The sequence below is a fragment of the Thermobia domestica genome, chromosome 12 (genome assembly GCF_964235325.1).
Source record: "Thermobia domestica chromosome 12, izTheDome1.hap1.1, whole genome shotgun sequence".
Taxonomy (NCBI): Eukaryota; Metazoa; Arthropoda; class Insecta; order Zygentoma; family Lepismatidae; genus Thermobia; species Thermobia domestica.
This window is the reverse complement of record NC_137465.1, coordinates 202,135,520-202,158,944: the sequence shown is the minus strand read 5'-3', so window position 1 is coordinate 202,158,944 and position 23,425 is coordinate 202,135,520. Positions and strand designations below refer to the sequence as shown.

Sequence of the window (23,425 nt, the reverse complement as noted above, 5' to 3'; positions counted from 1 at the left end):
ACGCTTCAGTCAAACCTTAACTGTAACCCTAAACGAAAAATTTGAAAAGGTGGACAATAAATTTCAGGATATTAGCAGTAAATTTCAGGATGTTAATAGTAATTTTCAGGCGATGAGCAATCAAGTTGACCGTAAATTTCAGGATATGAATGAAAAATTCGATAATGTAAAATTTGAATTGTTACAAACAATTAATGAAAAAGTAGTCCATGTGAACGAAGACGTAGAGGCTGTTAGGTCGGAAGTTCGCGATTTATATACCTCTGTTGGGAACTATCAGAATAAAATAGACGCGCGGGTAGATGCCGTTGAGGAAGGTCTCCGGTTATCGGTTGAAGCGCAGAATCGACGATGTGACGACTTGACAAAGGAGTTCTCACATCTCGAACTCAGTACCCAAAGGTCGTGTCAGGCACTTGAAGCCAGGATTCAGACGTTAGAGGGAAAACAAAACCAAAGAAAAGATAAACGGTGTAGTCGTAAACGAGCGCGAGACTTTGTTGTCGGTGATGAAATCGAGTCTGACGGGACCGAGTCAGACATCCAAGTGGATGTACCGGTCTCTTCAGTTGGGGAGACTCGTACTGTTCCCACGGTGACTGTCTCTGTCTGTCAGCCGACCAACATTCACGGCACAAATGTCCTTCCCTTTGAATTATCTACACGTACGTTGAACTTAAACAAGTCACATACGTCCTGTGTTGAGACAATAGGTTGTCAGGCGTTGTCCAGGAGGTCGAATCCATTGTTAGTTTCGCCTCAGGTGTCAGGATTTTCCAATCCTAGTTGTCGGTTGAACCATGTGGTGTCCTCTAGTAGTGTAGCAGACATGACTCCTTCGTGTGCTGGAGTTCAGGAGGGAATATGTGGTCACGCGGTGGTATCAATGCCAGACAACTTAATTTCTGGACAAAATTACCAACACTATTCCATTTTCGGTCAAAATCACTTGGGTGCAAAGAGCCCCGTCGTTGGCCACAATTCTCCCGTGAACCCCAGTAGAAGCGAGGAAGGCTTTGGCAAGCGAACTCTAAATTTAAGACTTTCTGAATTAAATCACTTACCTACATTTTCTGGTGAATACGGTTTGGCTAGAACATTTCTAGAAAATTTGGAACAAACTTTTAAGGTAATTTCGGCATCAGAACACGAACGTCTAACCTTGGTACCTTGTTGCTTAACAGCTGGGGCCAAGACATGGTTTCAGACTGTATGTCAAGACATTAATAGTTATGCGGATTTTGTGCGGCTGTTCCGAGAACACTATTTTTCGGCGAGAATGGAAAGGTTGCAAAAGAAGTTCATTCAGGGAATGAAATACGATCGAGCGAAGTACAGCCGATTAACGGACTTTGCGTGGAAAATTGTAGCAGAATATTATGCTGTGGCACAACACCCGGATGAAACCGAACTGATTGAGATAGTCTTGGATTGCTTACCAGCTGGTGATGCCAAGTTGTTGAGGGCTGTTGAGCCAAAGAACATTCAACACCTTATGGTGAAAATAGCTGAGATAGAGGGACATCCAGAGCCGAGTGAACCGGTCACGGACAAGAAGTTTAGACGCTTTCAGGTGCGTCAGGCGAAAGTCGTCAAAAAGACAGAAAAGTCAGGGAAACAAACCACCAAAGATACTTCGTCTCAGACGGAGGAAGACGAAGGACAGAGGAAGGAAGGAAATTCCAATGGCAAAGGAGATGACCGATTTTCCGGAAACAGGGGTCGAAGAAGGAACTTTCAGTCGCGAAGACCTTGGCCCAATCAAGGAAGACCGAATTGGGTAAGAGATGGTAATGGAAATCGCAATGCTCCGTATGGGTACAACCAACGCTACTATCCAGCAGCGATGAGTTATGGGTATCCGCGGGGTACGTCTCAGACATGCGCGCCAAACGCGATGAACTCAGCAGGAGCGCAAGCCTATCCGGGATACGCGCCGAATTTACTTCCTGGAGGGGGAGTGGCGGCTCCCACGTCCACTTCTTCCCCGGGAGTGAACATGGCGATGTCCACTGGATGGCCTCCGCAATATACGACATTCGTACCTACGATGGCTCAGCCACCAGAAACGAACGGGAATAGTTTGGGAAATGCATACCGCAGCCCTCATTAGGGGAGAGTGTGGATTGCGATGTGGATTCCTCAACTCCCCAGAAAGAACAAGATCGGTTAGCGAGTAGTCAAAATTTCAATTTGGTAACAACCTCGTTTGATTTTGATACTAACCTTCCAAATTCAAAATTCAATGTTTTGGCAGCTTCCGAAATTCGGGGATTTTAGAAAACTACATGCCATCTGGAAGGATTCTCAATTGTAGTGAGAATCAGTCCAAATGGAGTAATTTTCTAAAAGCAGCCCAAGATTTGTGCAATCACTCTTGGTGTGATGCTCTCGGATGTACTCCAGCGGAGCGTTTCTTATCGTATTCAGCATCCAAGAGCTTCAAAGAAAACTTCATTTGGCCCAAAGAGACGGTGCAAGTAAATGAAGACAAGAAATTTGTAGTTTCTGTCCCGGCAGCAGAACCGAAGAAAGAGAGAAAGCTGCGGAAACAGCAAGACATCGTCACAGAAGGTTCTTTGGTGATGGTGAAAACTCACCATATATCGTCAATACCCAAAAAGGTGTTTGCTAAATTTATGCACACATACGTCGGACCTTACAAAGTGGTATCTCTATCTGGAAATTCGGCGAGATTGCAGACTCTGCAGGGAGAAAACATAGGAGTTCAGAGTTTTGACAATCTGAAACTGTTTCGCTGTTCAGAGGAGAAAAGAAAGGAATTATTAGAAGGATGAAAAAAAAAGAAAAAAAGAAAAAGAAAAAGAAAAGAAAACTTAGTTTATAGGTTAAGGTTAGGTTAGGCTTGATTAGAATGTATAGTTGTAATTAGAAAAAAAAGGATGTTTTATCTTGTATAGTCTAGTAATTTAGTAGTAACAGAAAAAAAAATAACTTAAGAAGAACTCATAAGTTCAGATTTTTTTTTTCTCCGAAGCTCCCGGAGGATGTTACCTTATGCTCAGCATAACGTAACATGGCCCGATGCTTTTGAGCACCTTGTATATTGGCAGGAAAATTTTAAAATTTATTTAGAATGTAAGAGAAACTTTTATTTTATAGTAGGAAAACCGTAGGTCGAAAATTTTGCGTAATTTTAGTAAAATAAATCGATTCAATGGATATTATATGAAGATTACATGATTATTAATTATATTTTGTATATTTTACGCATTTATTCATGAATATGTCATTATTTTAGACAAATAAGTGTATATTTCAGCTTTTTCAATGGTTTTCAGTTCATTTCTATTCATATTTCGGCATAGGGAATCTTCACAAGAAAGCTAAAAATTTTATTTCGTAAAATCTTCTTCAAAATTCCAAATTAAGAAAGTCAGCCATAATTTCTTCTTGGTGCATCTCTTTGTTTCGAAGTAAAATTATCTGATTGGATAATCCACAATCACAGCTGCGGCTGAGATTTCGGTTTACTTTGATCTTCGCACAGAAGCCTATCATCCGATCATTACGTCATGATTATCTTCCAATTAGGGATCATCTTCTTGTAACTCTTTGTCTTACGGCGTCAGCCATTTCAAGAGTCAGACGTGCAGTGTTTAGCGTCTGCAGAAAAGTGGAATAATTTGTGATCACGTTAAATTGCGTTAAATTTTTTCGTTCTGGCGAATATTGGAAATTGTCATCAGAGATAAACGTACGGTGTTTGGTGTTTTCAACAGATTATTAATCCAGAAATAGTCCAATTGTGAAGTGATTTCGTATAACATAATGGATACTAGCCTGTAGATGTCTAGTGTTATGGAATGAGCTCCTTAGCAAATTTTGCGTTCTCGATCAGCCAGAGAACCTAAGAGAATCCAGAGGAGACGGTGAAGGAGAGAGAACATTGAGTAGTGGTGCAGACATCGAGGAAGAAGAAGTCAAGCCACGCTCGATGCTTTTTTTCTGGATAGGTGCTGTAGGAGTTAGTATCCTAAAACTGTTTTGAGACCACGTTTTACGAGTTTCCCAGGAATCTCGAGTGGAAAAGTCGTCAGGAACCTTTTTTTTTTGTTGTTAATATATCCGTTCAGTCGCTGTGTAAGAAGAGGATTCAAGTAAGTAAGGAATAGTGAAAGTGAAACTCAATCCAGGTATTTGGCGTCAAAATTTCCTTGTTCTGACAAACATGTGTGAATATATTTTCTGGTGTACGTGTAATATTCGTAATATGAAGCATTAAGTTCGTAAAGTTTCCCTCAACGCCGCACACATGTAGATTCAGGCAATGTGACATCGTGTTTTCATTCGATGGGGGGGGGGGGGAAACGAAAGCTAAAATCTCAGCACAGAGCGATTGTTGTAATCTCAAGAAAATGTGTGTACCACACACACATTTTCCCCAGTGATGAAAAGATGTTTTAGATTCCCCAAAATCTAGAAAGTATTCATTTTCGGTAACTCTGCTCAAAATTCAACTTTTATTTATTTTGGCATGTTTTCTTTGGTTTTTGAAATAGAATGATTATGAATGTTGAAGATGTAAACAAGTGTCAGATTCACGGCTACTGTCAAGTGCAAGGGTACATGCATTTTGCGTACCGATAACTGAAAACTTTCATCAATAGGCTAAACCTACGTAATATTTTAAAAATTCTGATACCCATCAAGTTAGAAATTGCAATTTTTGTTAATTACTAGTAAATGTCTTTTCCTTCTTTTTTAAGAATTAAATATATTCAGAGCGACACTGATGCAAAACTAACCACTGCGTCTTCGGCAGGAATGTGGTAGCAAAACAAAACAAAATATAAATGCAAAATAAGTATGGTGCTTTATGAAATATATGTGTGATTTTTTTTTAAATATATATATGCTTGTTTAGGTTAAGTTAGATTAGGTAGATTAGGGCTTTAGGTTTAAGTATGTCAATATGTACATGAATGTTTTGCCTGTGCTAGATTGTCATGTGGGTCCGAGCTGAAGAGAGGTCGCGAAGAGCGTAAATCCTCTACGCCGGCCACAATCTCGACGCACAGAGGAGTGTAAGCACCAAAGAATATGTAAACAGAAGAAAAATAAGCTAACCACAACATGTAGGCAGTGAAGTTATTATTTTCAGTAGTGTTTTGTATTTTCTATTGTGTCCTTTTGATTGTTTTTGCGTGTCGATACAGTGTCAATGCTCTAGAAGGCAAGAATATTAAATGAATATTAAAGAATACGAATATTTTGAGAATATGAGCAAAAGTAAAGAATGTTTCGGCTCTGAAAAGTATAGAAATCGATTTTATTAAATTTTATTTTGACGGGTATGTCAGTTCAATGTAAAATATTTTCCTGTTAACGAATATTTTGTCCAATAATACATTCATGAATATTTTGAAGAATAAAACTTACTAGCCGTGAACGCATCTTTCTTTTCGAATACGAAATCTAGTTAGCTTGTAATTTTAAGAAGTCATAGAAATATGTAGTCGATGTTTTTGGTATGCATGCGAAGCATGATCAAAACAGAGAGCAGTATGTACAGAATAAGTTTGCTGGGGAAATGAAATAGCTGTGAAATTCAGGGAAAAGACTTTCCTTAGTGTGACCGAGTTGAAAACAACCGAATCTGTAGAATTTCTCATTTTATCAGTTTCGATCAAAATCTCAGTTTAGACTTTTTTTTTTTATTTACAAAATTCTGTTTCAAGATTTTTTTTTAAAGATTCAGATAGGGCTTTCACAGACAACATCAAGATCTTCTTTGTGCTCAGTGCCAGCTCCACTCGGAGGTCGGTGTCCTGTGTCTGTAGTCGTGGTTCACAACCTATTTCCGGATGGGACGTGGATGATGAACTGCAGGCCTGGATATCGGACTGCGAGTCGAGACGGAAGAGAGTTTGGAAGCTTTATATTTCGGGCCAAATTTGAGTTCTATTTTCCGTAGATGATTGGCTTGGTGAGTGTATCGGTGACTGCTGATGACGAGCCCATACGGGCCCAGTAGGTTCGGTGTCACTAGTCAGTGATACATTCAACATAGCATGTAATCTCAAGGAAAGGGAACATCATACAAGAAAACACAAATTAATTCAATTCATTTTATTTTATACATTTTATTTTTTTAATTGTAAAATCTTTATCGTTAGGAATACACATCTTTGCAACTAAAATGCTCTTGCTCGAATGGTTTCATATCAAATCATAGAATTGCTACTGATGTCATGCTGATACGTCATTGAAATGGAATTTTAAGACATTGCAAGATTCAAAGAACACCAAAATGAATCTTCTAAATAAGATTGGCTTCTGTACTAAATTGGAATTGACGACCCCGTGCAAAGAATCTTTTGTAGAATAAGTACAGCTTTATCGCTTAAGAAACATAATAGACCTTCTTGTTCTGTAGCCTCCATTTGTAAATATCTTCCAGGCAAAATAATATTCTTTTTATTTTTTTCAAGACTCATTAGGATTCTTAATCCAAACTTTGCAGGTATCATTTGGGTAGATAAGATTATATAAGGCACATTCTGTTGTAAATCAGTAATCTTGGTATATGATTTAATCACACGATGCATGTGTAGAATCTGTAGACAAGTAGTCATGAAGACGTTATGAAAAATACTATCTCGAAAAGTAGGGGCCGCTGTGGCTCAGTGGTAGAGCGTTCACCTCTGGTGCTTGGGGTCTCGGGTTCTAACCCTGCTCCCACCAAGTGAACTTTGTGATGGACAAACACCGTGTGCGTGGGTTTTCTCGGGGTTCTACCGTTTCCTCGCACTTTCTTCATTCCACCATTTCATTCATCTCTCATCATCACCGTCTCCTTTAGCCTAGCCGGCATAACTGTGGGACGTAAACTTCAAAAATTTCATTTCATTTAATTTTATCTCGAAAGGTGTGCGTCATAAGCGGATCTGAAGCAATTCTGCTTACTTGGCATAAACTTGATCTGATATGTACTATTGCATCATGATGAAGCAGTGTTGCCAGATACTTTTGTTCTAAACAGTTCGGACTATTTTCGAAACGGTTCTTTTACGAGTGCAAAAGTTTCCAAACTGAAAAAATTCAAACTAAAAGTTCCAAACCAAAATTATTAAACTAACATTTTCAAACAAAATTTTCAAACTAATATTTTAAAACAAAATCCTTAAATTAAAAATTTTCAAACCAAAATATTTCAAATTAAAATAAAACAAAATTTTGAAACTAAAAGTTTTCAAACCAAAATTTTTGAAACTAAAAAAATCAAAACAATGTTTTGAAATTAAAAAAATTCAAAGCAAGAATTTCAAAAAAAAACTTCAAAAACAAAATTTGAAACAAAGATAGATAGATTTATTATGTGGATAAATAGATTAATAGATTTATCATGTATTATATGTTAAATTTTTGACCCTAAACTATGAGTCATAACTACAATTCTAAGATTTAAAGTGTGAATTGTTGATTTGTATGAAGAAGTTACTTATCAAGTTTCAAGTCCAAAATTTAAACCTCGAGGTAGAAATCAATCAATTATGTTTCAGTAATGACCGTAGACTATGAGTTCTAAGTAAAATTCAAGTACTGCTTCATATCAATCGATGTTAATCATTGCCTATCAGGTTCCAACTTCTAAAACTTTTACACCAATAAAATTCGACTATGAGTTATCCCTAAGTTTCAACGTGTTAAGATGATATATTAGATTAACATCCCCAAATCGGAATTTCGGCAATGTTTACTCACGAGAGAATACAAATTAGGTCAACCAAGTTATACCATAGTCCTAGAGAGTGATTACCAATTTTTATTTTACAACTTCAACATTTAAGGATGGATCAAATAACATTGTCCTGGTACTAATGTTCAATGAAAGATTGTGGAATCTTGTATTTGTAATGATACAATCTATCTTGGCGAACGTTAAGCACAACATTCAAATTTTGCGCCTCTTGCTAATTCATTTTTCTTCAAATATAACGTGTTACTTTTGATGATATACTTTTGAGAATTTTGTACTCATAAAACGGGGTATATGCAAAATCACTCAATTTTCATGAAGTCCTGGAGAATGATTTACCCATACATATGAATATATTTTCGCAATTTCACAATGAACCCATATCCTATAAAATTGGAATTGATCTTCGGACTCATCTATTAAGCATATAAACACATTATTCATTCACCAAAGAGGGTATAATGGGTCAAAAACCTTCAAAATATTTTGCTCATTAAAGAGAACGAGCAATATAAATGAAATTTACAAAATATAATCCTATTCCTAGAAAATATTTACCAAAATTTATTACAATTCCAAACTTTAAGGATTGTGCCAATATATACCTCCCAAAATTAAACAGGAGTGCATGAATGTAACTAATGAAATGAGAATTGACCATATACTTAACAATATAACCATATGTTGAAGTAAAGTCTCATCAAAGAAGATAAACTAGGTCAATAACCTCCAAAATTTAAATTTTTGGCAATTGTTTACCTATAGACTGGGTAAAACAGAATCACCCAAATTTACAGTGGAGTCTAGAGAACATTTCCTAAATTTAACATGTTACCTGCTAAGGGTGAATTTTATTGGTCACCGGTAGAGTGCCAAACGTACTTACTAGCATTATTATTGTTTTGTTCATATGATTTTAACATAATATTTATGTTGAGACATAATATAAGTCAAGATGTTGAAACCGCGTGCATGAAAATTAGGGATCCGATCGGAACTAAGTGTCTAATTTTGTTAATGGGCAAGAGGATAAATTACAGTTGAACTGACAATTCTGTTTGATAGTCATTTGTCCATTATTGCATGTGCAAGTTAAACGGCTTGACAAACATCTTGGCATTTGAAGGCGGCGCTCAAAGTTCCCTTTAAATGCTGCTAACAAATGAGAGGCCAGCAGTATTGTCACGTTTATTTTGTACACATCCACTTCTATTCCATGCCACCTGATCGTGCTGTAGTTCGTCTGCTTAGCCATAGCCACACCCCTTTAACATTTCACAACGTCGGGTCAGAGCTTGCATTTTATTCGTTTAGCTGAAATGCCAAGATGTTTGTCACAGGCTTTAGTTTTGTTTGAGATCTGTAGAAGAATTTCTCTTGCTTTTAGTGCTAATAAGTATTTTCTTTGCTCAATGAAAATCAAAGAAATATGCGCAGAACTTGATCTCATTAGTAATAGCAGTATAGTGGTCTGAAAATTCAGCAAATGACGGGGACTTCACTCACCATTTTTACATCTTGTCAAAATAAATTAGAATAAATGATGAATCAATTGTTAAACTTTTAACATGTCATTCAGAATGCAACACGTAGATCAGATCGACCTTACAAAAACACAAATACTTGTTACTTCATATTCAGCGCTCCTAGCGGCATTAATCGGCAACACCTAACAGGAAAACCTACAGAGTAAATCTCTTCTATATTATGTGTGATAGAAGCACTACAGTTTATTAATATTAGAGGCAGCATCTTACGACACGTATTCTATCGACAACTCGACAAATTATAAATTGTGGGTCCGATCGGACCTACTGTACATTTTCTTAGATAACTCCAGTGGGTCCGATCGGACCTACATGGCAGCCAACGAGTTAAGGAATGCTCCGATGTACACCACCCAAATTTTAAGAAGGTAGCATCAAATTACACATACCTTTATAAAAAGAAAATAAAAGAAATGGACCCCTCTGCTTAAACATGCAACCATTTAATGTATGAAAACCTCATCAAAGAAGATAAATAAGGGGAATAACACGAATCGAAGACAAATCAAAATTTTGCAGGTAGAAAACCACCACATTTTGAAAGTCAATAATGTATCACAAGGTACGACGTATTGTTACGTTTATATTTTGACATTTGTTTTACCCATACGAGGGGATAATCAGGATCAATGCAAATGTACAGAAATGTATATTTCGGTCTCAGAAATCTTTTACCTAATTTCATTTTTTGACAATTCCCAAATGTATGGAATGTTCCTAGGTACCTTCCCACGAATTTAAGAGAAGCATCAATACACTCATGTCTAAGACCCCCTATACTCATTCATATATCCATATAAGATAATAAAGCCCGATTAAAGAAGATTAGATAGGCCAATAACCGACCTCTTGACAGTACCAATATTTGGCAATATTTATCCACATAAAAGAATAAGCTGGGCAACCCAAATTTACAGTGAGACCTACCAAAATATTTACGAAATTTTCTTTTTTGACAATTCCCAAATTTAAGGGGTGAGCCAACGTACCCTTCCGAAATTTAATCCTATGATCACAGTGGATCCGACTTTCACCGATTTTTTAATCTGACATACTCTGACGGTAAAATAAACAAATGTATTGAGAGAAGTATACATGGTCAGACTGGCGCTGATATGGTCTGGCGACTACGGCCGACTTCTACCGACCACCGATTGGAAACAAATTATTTTGTTTTCCTCGTCAGACTACGCCAGACTAGCGGTAGTCATCGCAAGTATTGAGACTCCCATTTACATGTTACAGCAAGCCGTTCTTCTGCTGATATACATTTTCGAAAATTACTTTACTTTTCTATGCGTCCTCGGATCTTCTGTAAGATGTGCCATAAAGTATCCTGTTCCGTTCTGAAGCACTGAAAAACTTCTGTGGCTGCTCCACCAACTTTGGAAATAACGAGTGAAATTCGCCAAATTTCCCTCTTTCTTAAAAAAATAGTATTTACATATTCCCTCATATCTTCCTCTAAAAGTAATATTTTTAACACAGGATTTTCTAATAGCAGCAATTCCTCGTCCATACTGTAAGACGGGGACACCAATGTACTCATGTCTTCTAAGAGGAAATAAACACCTGTACACATACATAATGTAACGAAGCCCTCATCAAATGCTATAAATTAAGTCAAAAATCTCCAAATCTTGAATTTTTATACCCATAAAAGAAAACGAGATGGACCATCCAAATTGACAATGACGTATGTTAGGGTCCTACAGAATATTTACGAATTCGTGTTTTTGGAGTACCATTCTCTAAGTACCCTTCCCAAATTTTAAGATGGGTGCACTAATGTATCCATGATTTATGAAAGAGGATAGGCTCCTGTATACACCCATACAACCATATAAAGTAATCTCATCAAAGAGGATAAATTTGGTCAAGAACCTCCGAAATTTACATTTTTTGGAAATTTTTATTCATGAAAGGGAACGAGATGGACTCTCAAATCTTACAGAAGTGGATACCCTGGTCCTATACTACCATACTAATTTTTAAATTTGGCAATTTCCAAAATTTAATAAGGGGCCTATGTATCCCTCCCGAAATCTAGGGATACCCATATATTATGAAAGGGAATGAACCCCTGTACACATCCATATAACCATATAAGGTAATAAGATGTCAAATTAGGTCAAAATACTCCAAAATTTACATTTTTGTTAACTTTTTTTTTACCCATGAAGGGGAACGAGATGGACCACCCAAACTAACAGAAATAAATACATTGGGCGGTTACTACCATACCAAATTTTTAAATTTGGCGATTTCCAAAATTTAATGGGGATGATTCTGCGTAACCCTACCAAAATTTTAGGGGGTAGGCCAAATTACCCATGCTAAAATTTAAACCGGATGGTCTTATACACCCCTTGCCATGACCCCTGGGCTGTCACCCTGACCCTTGACCAGAGCACAAAGTTGTTCTCAGGTATCCCCCTTACTACTGCCGATTATAGCTGTTCTTTAATTCTTATTGACGTTCGTTAAATAAATAATCATAATTTTTAACAAGCATTACATCTGCTACACTACACTGAATATAGTTTATATCAAAAGGATAAAAGTTCGGAAGCTTATCACCTATATTTAATTAATTCTTTTGTAATACTTTTCCATGGCCAAAACCAAGAACAGTTCCTATATTTTCAACTGTTACATCTTCACCATCTGTTTTTATTTCCACTCGGTTTTTCAACTGACTTTCTGTAATGGACCTGTTTGATCCATTACAGCATTTTATGTGATTTTATCTATGTGCGCCCTTATTATTCATATTAACCAACTTTAAATGTTTGTAATTATTGTTAATGTTGAATTTGATCAATAATATCAATCTAATCTCTAAAGTAAAAGATGACATGAAATTTATCTGCACCATTGTAATGTTAGCAAAATTGATAGTGAAATTAATGCCTATTTTTATTATTTTTCTTTGCATGACAATTGAAGTTTGATCGTTTTATGTTAGAAAAGAAATAGTTTTGGCATGTATAAAATGGGCGATTGAAGTGTATGATACATACGTTTACTTATAAATCGGTAATATTATGTATTTTGTACTGTAGTAATATAAATAATGTCCAGCTAAATCCAAACGTCTGGAATCCATAAGGATTCCGTGAATGGATCCTTTCCTCTTATTACCATATACGTATGATTCATATCATATCAGGAACTTCTATTTAATTCTGAATTAGCTCAAACATATGACGATATCAGTCTGTAATTTCGATTCTCAGGTGCGGATTCTATTGTACGAGTATAATGCGGAGGTTTTAAATTGATATCTGATGTGCTTTATGTTGTCAATGAAGATCATCTATGATATATTCTGAGACAAAGATTATTAATTATAATTGATATAAATATTTGATGAAGTGAGTAATTGAATAAAGATATGAAATAACATTGTTAGATAATTATATATTGATTACGTAAATGATGATTCTCCGTAGGCAATTGATAGCCAATGACGAATGTAAAATGAGTTGTACGTCATTTATTTCTTAAAGGTATCTTTAACGTCTCACCAGTTATGGAATCATATGTCACATCAGAAACTGTTATCGCTCTTAACCTAATTGGAGCTAAATAAAAAGTGATCCGTTGTGTCAAAAGCTGGTTGAAGTATTTTATTTTCATCTTTAGTATATTTGCAACCATAAGTATTCCTGATATGTTATAATGCTTTCTGTTTTCTTCTCCTGGTGTGGCTTTCCTGTGCAAATGAGCCGGTCATTTCATGACCTCATTACAGATCATTCTTATTCATATATCCTCTCGGCAAAAGATATGATTTTACGAATGGAAAATCAAATGGCGCTAATGAAATAAATTTGCACCTCAAAAAGAAGAGGAAGTTTTGATATAAAATAAAACAAATGAATAGATATACCATAAATAACGTATGGGAAAAGAATCTGAATAATTTAATCAGTGTATAAAATCTGTTGAAATCGTCGATTGCATCATAGTGAAGACTTTAAACTACCTGTGGGTATTATTACTTTTTCTATATATATTTCAATTTAGATTTTTGAATGATGATGACTTTTAAAATGAAAGTTCATTAGAAGAGCAGGTTCGGAGGGTGGAAACCTTTCCCCCTCATAATTCATTGGCCACTCAAAATGAAAGACCTATAATTATAACAGTTACCTCTTAACAAAATTCGCAGTATAAGTTCAATTTGGTATTAACTGTTATAATCAACGTTTTGGCAATTGGTCCATATACAAAGAAATTAGTATCATAATGGAACTGAAGTAGTTTATGGCATACTTATTAAAGTACGTATTATGATCTATGTGGCATTATGCGTGTATATAATGGGTAAAATAGCAGCAATTATAGTATGTAATATTTGTGATTTCATCTGCAGACGCACTACATGTGATTTCCTCTATTTTGTTATCTTAGGGTCCCTGGCTAATTCTTTCTGGTAATCTGCAAAAGATATATTCAGTATATAATCAGTAATCTCGTGTTGCAACGATGTATGTAAGCGTGCGTAAGCGTTATATAAAATAGAGAAAAATTATATAAATATCACGAAAGTTATAAAGTATAAAAATAAGTAGTAATGATAAGTATGGTAAATGAATTATTAATTGAAGTAATAAGGAAAAGAAACTACGTAAATAATAATAATAATGATAATATTTATATATATAAAATAGTAATAGCAATGCTTATGTATAAATAATTGCATGATTGATCGAGTCTATTGCCAGGAACTAAATGAAGAAACGAGTGAATAAAATGCGTTCGTAGAGTAAACAAGAATTACAAATAGCAATATGTACTATGAGCTATTTAATAATGCTATTATAACCCATAAACATCTCAATTTTCATATCAGGCTATTAATGTGATTGTCCACTATTATGTATGCCACTGTGACGTTATCATCTAATTTTGCTAGTACTACAAACATTGATGAATGCTGTGATGCTATTGTCAAATGCTATTTACTCACCAAAATTTATTAAAAGACGTCATGTTATTTATCTTTTAACCTATTGATTTCCTTTGTTCCATGTTAATGTACAATTTTGTCATATAATTTTAATTTATCGATAATATAATATCACAGTGTAGTTTGTTGTCAAGGTTATTTCGAAATTATTAATTTTGTATTTAGAGTGTAATATTGCTTTCGCAGAATGTGCCAACGATAATATATACGTATGTATGATCTAATCGGAAAATCGAATTCACGTGAGGCATTTACCCCCGCAACAACGAATTTGGATTGCTTTAACATCTTTTCCGCGGCGATTGCTGCGGTGGCGACCTAACAACTGGACTACTTAATTTCAGTTTCTCCCCGGAAATCCAGGCGATGGAAGGACGAGACTGAACAGAATACGACAAATTCAACGTTGCGCGAAGAACAACACAAATTTAGAGCTAGTACATTTCTGATAGTGTTATAAGGTGTTTATACGTAGATTGAGATTTTAAGTTAATCACAAGGTCTTCTGGAACAACAACGTCTCTATCATCATGGTTAAATCGATTACTCCACTATCAAATGTTTGGGGTTAAGTAAGTGCAATAAAAGCCAACGATCCTATACTTAAGTCATAATTTCTATTATCTAAAGCAGTGGTTCTGAACATAACACCTATCATGATCCCTATTTCATCCTATCCTCTTGCCAGTGACCCCCTAATAACTTCTGGTTTGTAATAAGCTTGTGTCTGATTTTTAATATACCTATTGCGGAGATCTCACGATATACATCTATTTCTATAATAATAGAATTAATTTCTTCTATATAGTGGAGACAGTAACTTACCTGAAAGCGAATGGATTAAAACCAAATTTGGTTAGTTCATTCATATTACAAATATCGAATCCAATCCGTCAGATTGTTTCAAAATGGAGACCGTTTGAATATTTTAAAACTTAATAACTCTCTTAATGTTGGGTCCACGTGATAAAAAAAAATAAAGTGATTTCTAATTTTGGTTAAAAAGAACTTGGGCAGTTGGTAATGTTATTGAGTATTTTAAATGACTTGATAATTGCGTCACAAAGATTGAACCGGACATGGCCGCTCTAGTGAAATCACACCATGCTCAGGTATCTCATTAGCTTTCAATTTTAATTGTATTTCAATATGCAGGTTTTGTTGCGTTTGTATTTTTCTGGTATTTCAATATGTAGTTCTCATTAGTTTCATATAAGGAGTTGGATAGGAAAGTGGTGTAAGTCAGTTTTTAGACATTTTGAGACATTGAGACTTAAGCCACTTTGCCGTGCAAGGTCATCGTGAATTCGAATTCACGACGTTCTTTATGTTTCCATCTCTTGGCCTACTTTTGACTCTGAGATACGCAACTTTGCCAACCAACAGGTTATCGTTTCAAGTTCATGGAAATGGGTTAATCTCACCATTTTTTTTTAAAAAAAATATACAAAATGAGTTACGCCACTTTACCATCGAACCTCTTTCATTTAAATTGATTTTTAATCAACTCTGCACCTGTTGAAAATGTTTATTAGACCTATTTTTTGTTGTTCTTGACAGTATGTATAAAAATTAAAAAAATGCCCATCAGAAAAAAATTCAAAATAATATTTAAAAATATTTTCCGGTATTACATTCTAATTATATTGATCTTTTCCGCTTATCTTCGCGATCCCCAGGTTGAGAAACCAAGATCTAAAGCACAGTGAAACCTCTTTTTCAATATAAAAGAATCACCAGCCAATTTAAATACTTTGTTCTTTTATTATATATCAAAGGAATGAATTTGATTTACCTGAAGATATTTCAAGAGAGAAAGTAATAACATTAATAGAAGACATTATATGAAAATTAGAATAGAATTTTAAAAAGAAAAAGAAGAAACTACAATTCGTTGAATATGTTAATTATAGCTTTACAGCTTTATAGATTATCATTTTATTAGTATTATTATTTGTAACCGCTGGTTGTATTAATGGATTTATTCCTGTCTCTATTTGTTCAATCATAACAACATATCGAGGTACAGGAAATGCTGTAATAACTGGTTTATCATCTAAATTATACATTAGCAAGAAAAAAGATGAACATAAAAATGATTGTTGATTGTGTAACATCATCTTGTATTTCGACATCTTGTATTTTCAGTGTAATTTTAAATATTTTTTCTTATATTTCCAGCGAATGTATGATTTTAAAATATGCACTAACCAGTTTGAAAAAGAAGAAGAAAATGCCAAAAAGGAAAGAGAATCAAAATTGATTCTAATATCATGATGATTTGTGATGATTTTTGTCTTTACGTTGTCATAACAACGTTTTGTAAAATAAACTATATAATTCAGGAACCATCATAAAAAGGGATGTACGCATAATCATAAAGGTGTGTATTTATTTCAATAAGTGTGTGCCACAATAAAAGCCAGGAAAGCTAAACGCAACATAAACTGTTTTAAGTGATTTTTGGTAATTAAATCTAGCTATAATTATGACTGAGGACCTGTGTATAACGAGTTACGTTATAATTGCACAGGGTGTTTCAAAATGAATACTGGGGTGTTAATGCTCTGTAGTAATTGTTTTATTTAACGCACAATTACGAATAATACATCAAAAGAGAGATCAATTCAAACAGTTTTTGCTACAAGTGTTGAAGGTGAGCATCACTCATCACACGGCACACATCGAGTCGACAGGCGAGGAAGGCCCATTAAGTTTCAGCTGGGATATGACACAAAATACTTTCAATTTAAAGAGCCTCGTTGCAACTGCGCCTTTTCGTGGGAATTTGCTGACCTCCAGATGCGAACATTATGGGTGTTCACATCGCCACGTAGGTGAAATGTCGATTCGTCACTGAAGACGACATGATCCAGAAAATCTTCATCGTCATGCAGCAACATCTCATTTGCAAAGTTTGTACGTAAACAGTAGTTTATACGCTTTAGATCTTGTGGCAACTACAAACGATAAGAATGTAATTGTAAGCGTCTCCTTAAACTTCTCCACATAGACGGTTGAACTGTAACTACAAATTCAGTCTTTGCAAAATGTGAAACGCAAAAAGCTTTCTGCTCACTAGTCGCCATCTTTGTTATTAGCGCTTTCTAACGGCAAACAAAGGAAACAGTGCATGAGCATGAGTGCGTACTAAACTGTTTGAGTTGCTTTATAATTGTAAGTTTATTATAATAAATACTACAAAACCTTAAAATTCCAATATTCATTTTGAAACACCCTGTATTAACTCATTTAAAGAACAATTAGAAATGATGATACCATTAAGTGGAAATATGGATGAAGGATATATTAGAAATGTTGTCACTAAAATTAATGATACACTGAAAACATTTTCTCTCATTATAATAAATGAGTAAGCTTAAGAAAACTGTTAATTGGAATGAACTGTAGAAGAAATTATTTTTAAAAAAATCAATTAAAAACAGAAATGGAGAATTATTACCTGATGATATACGATGTCTTACTATAGGTTCATCAGGCTATGGTAAGACTTTTCCCTCATTTAATTTTTAAAGCAGCCAGGTTAGTTAGCTAATAATTACTTTTTATATGTATTAGGAAAGTATGAATCAGTCTAAATATCAGCAACTACAACAGGGATTTAAAGAAGCAGATTTCAAAATTTAAAGATGAAATATTAACGTGTTTGTCCACTAATGATTCCTCGTATTATCTCAATTGGTGAATGTAAAAATTATTCTATGATGATTTTAGACCCAAAACGACATTAGAGATTGTTTTACAAGAGACATGAGCATTTACAATTAGTAAGAAGTTTAGTCAGATATTAGAATAACAAGTATTGCTCAAGAGAATCGAGAAATTTCTCATCTCGTCTTGAATTTAAAAAGGGATTTCTCGTAGAGACTCTCGGTAGCACTAGTATTTCATGAAATATCTCACATGAAGTAATATTACAGCTATGGAATAGTTCTACCGCTCTATGTCGAACGTTAATTTTTTTTTCTATTGAATAACATTAATAAGAGAATGAAGACAGGGCCTTGCTGTTACCTTAAAACAGCCCTGCATGCAACATAAGAAACTTAAAATATGAGTTAAATAAAAAGAAATCAATAAAATCAATTACCTTTAACAGTTGTAATTCAGCTGCAACCTCTGTTGCTTAAGAAAACCACCAACAAACTGTGATGTTGCACGAAGTGGCTGTGGCGTGTAAGCTGTGAACAGAGAAATGAATTTGTTAGTTGGTGACGTTTTCTGCTTAAAATAACAGGGCTCAGCAGATAGGGTATTCCTTATTTGATAGCACTTACAACGGCAGTAAGCCCGTATTAACTTCCAAATCTTCAAATATTGGTGTTGAACACATCGTTAACTTATTAATAATTCCCCTGTGCTTAAGAAACAGTAGACGATAATCTTTTAGTTCGAAGTATTCGATTCCAGAGGAAGTTCAAGTTCTCTCAGAAAAGTACAAATAAAGAAATAACGAAATTAGAAGGTGAAACTCCTTAGATCCCTTTATACATAATGCTTATTACCTAAATACATATGGAACATTAGATGATTTATGAGTGGGAAAGCACAGTGAATATTTTTTTCTTTAGGAAAGGAAGGAAAACCAAATCAAGGACATTGTAACTGAATTTTTTGTAGTCACACAAAGCACCTGCAATTCAACTACTGCATAAAGCAAATGGCTAATTTTAGAATCACAAAGTGTCTTTAATAACAACAGGAAACTTTCATTGTTAGGGATGATGATATTACATCTGCACGGAAAGACATACCAGTCCTTAACTTTTAGCATCAGCTTTGCATATATGCAAAGTTTACTTTGAAATTGTATTGCAACATGTAGTAGTTTCTAGTTCGGACATAGAAAAGCAGCTTTGGTGTATCAGCTAAAATGTCCTTTCACTAATGAAGTTCTGAATTCCCCGCTAGATGTCATAGTAAGCAAGTGTTAGACTCTTTGTCTTACTTGCTCCACGCGGAGTTGTCATCTTGTCATCTTTGAGCTCTCTTCGCTCGTTTAGGTGGACACATTTTGAATTGCTGATTTTTTTATGTTAGACAGAAGTGTAATGAGTGCAAAAGTGCAAGTACTCAGACATTCGTCGTGTTTTATTGGTTCTATCTGGTTTTACAAGTCTTTGCAGATGTCAAGGCGCAACTTTACATAGACTATATATGCAAACATAATAAAATATCTTATATACCACATATTATTTGCATTTATTGTTTTCTAAAAATATCCCTTGTTTCCTACACAAAAACCACTCCAAATCAGAAAAAAAATTAGTTTGATCGGAAAAAATGGTGCGTTAAAGGGTTAAGAGCATCAGAGATAAGTGATGGGAAACTTTAAAATTTCATTAACTGAACGTATAAAATTTCTTTCTTTAGGTAGAATCAAAAATACGTACGCAAGTACCAAGAAAACATCAAGATGTTTTAAGTAAATTTCCTTCTCCTCCCCCCTTGTACAATGAGAGACAAAAGTTCTCTCCGTTCGATAAAATTTATTTTAGGAATAATAGTGGTATGACTGGAACGTAAAGAACATTACATTCTCTTTAATATACTGAAAACTGTACTCAAATTGTCCTTCCATTCTGAAGTTATTTACGAAGCTAATTTCATTAAACGGAAAGAATTTTTATCGCTGACTATCCCTACATATAGTCCAGGCATTTTAGGAAAAAGTTGGGGAAAAATTCCCATAAATCTGAATTTTTCAGAATAATTTCCTTTGTTAATGTACTTTGACATATCAAAAGTCCCCTACTCTCCGACGTGTGCTTTCTCTCAAAATGGCGGACAAAGATGGCAGCCAAGAAATTTCAACTTGAAGACTTTGGGCGACAATAACTTTCCTCTTTATGACATTTTCGATACGTATCAAGTATATATGCATACAGGAACGACTGAAATTAAATTTTTAAGATACTTATCTTGTATATCTTCAATTTCCATAGGTTTAAATTTGTTATACGTATAAAAAAGTCAAACAATGTATCACTTTTTATGTTTGAAGGCAATTGTATTAGATGAAAATTTTTAAATAAAAGTTGAAGATAATTTTATGAGCTTTAAAATGAGGTACTTACTTTACGTTTACGTAACTTCATGTAGATTCTACATAAGATAATTTATATACCTTATTATGTACCTTATGTATACATTATTAAGAAACGGAAAAAGTTTTCTACATCTTCAATTTCATTATCAAATTCACAAACAACTTCTGTACTTTCACGCTTAATCCCGAGACAGTCTTTAGACATTTGAGAACATTGCAAACCAGCAGAACTACATTCACACTTAGTTGATCAGTTGTTGTTTGTAGTAATCTTGCAGATACATCTGACCAAAGTAAGAAGTTCAGTTGTTGCAGCTTCTAGATTTATTAGAATGGTACGTAATTGTCCTCGTTTTAGAGTCCATCCCCAGTCGAGTGGATCAAGACGATTCCCTAGCCACTGCTGTACTTGTTAGTATACCCTCAGATAGTGTTGACAAGCAACAGTCTCTGTTAGAGGTAGCGTTGCTGGCTAGAAATTCGCTGAAATCGATCACCGAGATACTAGTTCTGAGATGTGTTTATGGCGTCACAAGAGTTTCCTCCATATAAGCTTACAAGAAACTTTTCGCCAACTTTGATTATAGTTTCAGACTGTGCTTTTACCTTGTTGCTTACTGAACGCTTTTACCAATTCCGAAGTTCAGACTTCTACTAAAGTAGTTTAAATGGATTTTTCTTTCCTTTCTTGTACAGATCTGACGTTGCATCACAGCCTGTCATGGCGTAGAGGAAAAGAATTCCGTCCTTCAGTGTCCCAAGTTTATTCTCAATCGTTCAAATGTCAAAATATTTATTTAGTCTGGAGCTGGAGCATGGCATAACAAAGAAAACTAGAGCTTCAGGTACTGTCCTGGCCAGCAGAATAACAAATAAATCTACGTCTGTACCTACAACAGTGACGACATTCTGGTATTTACGGGAGATCTCATACGTGACTGACACTATTAAGGAATCGGCATCATATTCTGCTTGTTTTACTTCAATTCCTGTCTTGATCATATAGTCCTTCAATATAGCAATAAATCTGTTCTTGTTTTTGGAGTTTCTTAGACATTCATCCTGTTTTACAGTTACTTTCAATTCTGGTAGACAAGCAATGAAACCCGATGTGTTTTTCAATGACCAGCGCTCTCGTTCTAGTGCTTTTGTGCTTGTAGAATCATATTCATCACAAACAATAATAGTTGCTGATGAAGTGCTTTTGCACATATTCGACGTCTCTCTCACAAAGGTTACTATATATCACAAAAGGTTGCTGATGTTGCTGAAGGCCATACCACACAATACATAAAAATCCACCATCAATAACAAACGTTGCGTTATAAAGTTAACCAAAAAAAGTTCTGACGCTTTTTGTGGAAGTTTGTGTTCAATTGGACCTCTCATTCTGAATTCAATGCTAATGGAAATAAGGCGAAGGTCAGTTGTTAGTATGGGTATGTCCAACATACTACCTGGTTGTGGCAGTTCAGTTGCACCGTGAACTTGCATAAGGACAGAGTGAACACGGGAACTCCACAGGGAGTCATAAGGGTGTGTATGTTGTACGAGTTCTAACTGGGATTAAACTCCGCTGCAGCGGGACAGAAGATATTGCAGGCCTTTAGTGAGAGTGTCATGACTACGCAGACGGTACAGCAGGGTTTTAAAAGTTTAGGGACGGTGACGAAACACTCGAAGACGCACCACGTACCGGAAGACAGATAAATGCACAAAATAAAGATCTTCACGCGGCAATTGGGACAAACAGTGGCCAGACATGTGAGGAACTGGGACTACAATTCAGTGTGAGTGGAAAAACCATTCTGCAGCACCTCCATCAACTTGGGAAGCACTACAAGTTGGGTCGATAGATCCCATATGATTTGACTCTGGGCCAGAAGGCAACTCGAGCAGACATCTGTATTTCTTTGCTGTCCTGTCTAAGGAAGAAGCCAATTCTGGACAGGATGTTTACATATGATGAGAAGTGGGTCCTGTACAAAACCCCAAGGTGCTGCCAACACTGGTTAGCATCAGACATAACTGCCGCAGACAAACTTGTTCCAAAGCAGCCAAAACCAGCACTACGCGAGAAGATCCCCCTGTGTGTTTGGTGGACTGCTCGCGGCATCGTGCATTGGGAACTACTAACAATTGGTCAGAGCATCAATACAACTGTGTACTGTAAGCTACACTTAATTTTCTGGAGGTAGCGCTTCAGAATCACAAAGAGATCCTCCATTCTAAACACCATGTGGCTACGATGACCTGGCACACCATTCCACACCTTGAATGGGAAACACTATTGCATCCGTCAAACTCCCCGGAAATTGGAATACCCTATTTCTACCTGTTTAATTCCTTGGGCAATCACCATAAAGGACGCCAGTTCAAATCACTAGTAGAGGTACAAAATGCACTTGATACCCTCTTCGTTTCACCATGTTCTACCTCGATGAAACCCATGGCCTTCCAGAAAGTTGGCAAGAAATCGTCGATGTTGATGGGCACTATTTTTTATCTTCCAGGTACGTCTTAAATGACATATCGATGTTTGAAGTTGGTGTGAAAAAGTGACAGAACTTTCTTGGTTACCTTTATAGTAGGACAGTCTATGCAGGGCAATTAAGTCGAACAACCTTGACTCTTGTGTTTTTCTTATTGAGAATTCATCGAAGAGAGATGACGGAAAAAGTTCTAGTTCACATGACAAATACTTTGAAAGATCAGCTTGAGATTTCAAAACGCAGACTATGCGACTGAACAACTGAAGAGGGTTGATCTCTAGTACATCTTCGGCAACTTTAATGGTATTACGCTCAGCACATCATCAGCTAGGGAATCGTCTTGTTTCACTCAACTTTGGTTGGACTCTAAGACGAGGACAATTACGTCCCATTCCAATAAATCTAGAAGCTGCACCACCTGAACTTCTTACTTTGTGCCTGCAAGATTACTACAAACAACAACTGATCAACTAAGTGTGAATGTAGTTCTGCTGGTTTGCAATGTTCTCAAATGTCTAAAAACTGTCTCGGTATTGAGCGTGAAAATACAGAAGTTGTTTATGAGAATAAAATTGAAGAAGTAGAAAACTTTTTCGTTTCTTAATAATGTATACA

General features: G+C 35.5%; 2 protein-coding genes across 2 annotated transcripts in view; one reads left to right on the top strand and one right to left on the bottom strand.

The window, feature by feature from the left end:
- The window catches only part of LOC145666935 (retinol dehydrogenase 12-like), a 311,781-nt gene extending 295,209 nt beyond the window's left edge, over positions 1 to 16,572 (top strand). The window contains exon 8 of the mRNA XM_081734546.1: positions 16,430 to 16,572. Coding sequence (XP_081590672.1) covers positions 16,430 to 16,525 — 96 coding nt within the window. The 3' untranslated portion in view covers positions 16,526 to 16,572. The remainder of the gene's footprint in view (positions 1 to 16,429) is intronic.
- The window catches only part of LOC145666936 (retinol dehydrogenase 12-like), a 141,233-nt gene that overhangs the window by 66,906 nt on the left and 50,902 nt on the right, over positions 1 to 23,425 (bottom strand). The window contains exon 2 of the mRNA XM_081734548.1: positions 18,360 to 18,450. The gene's annotated coding sequence lies outside the window, so the exon portion shown is untranslated. The remainder of the gene's footprint in view (positions 1 to 18,359; positions 18,451 to 23,425) is intronic.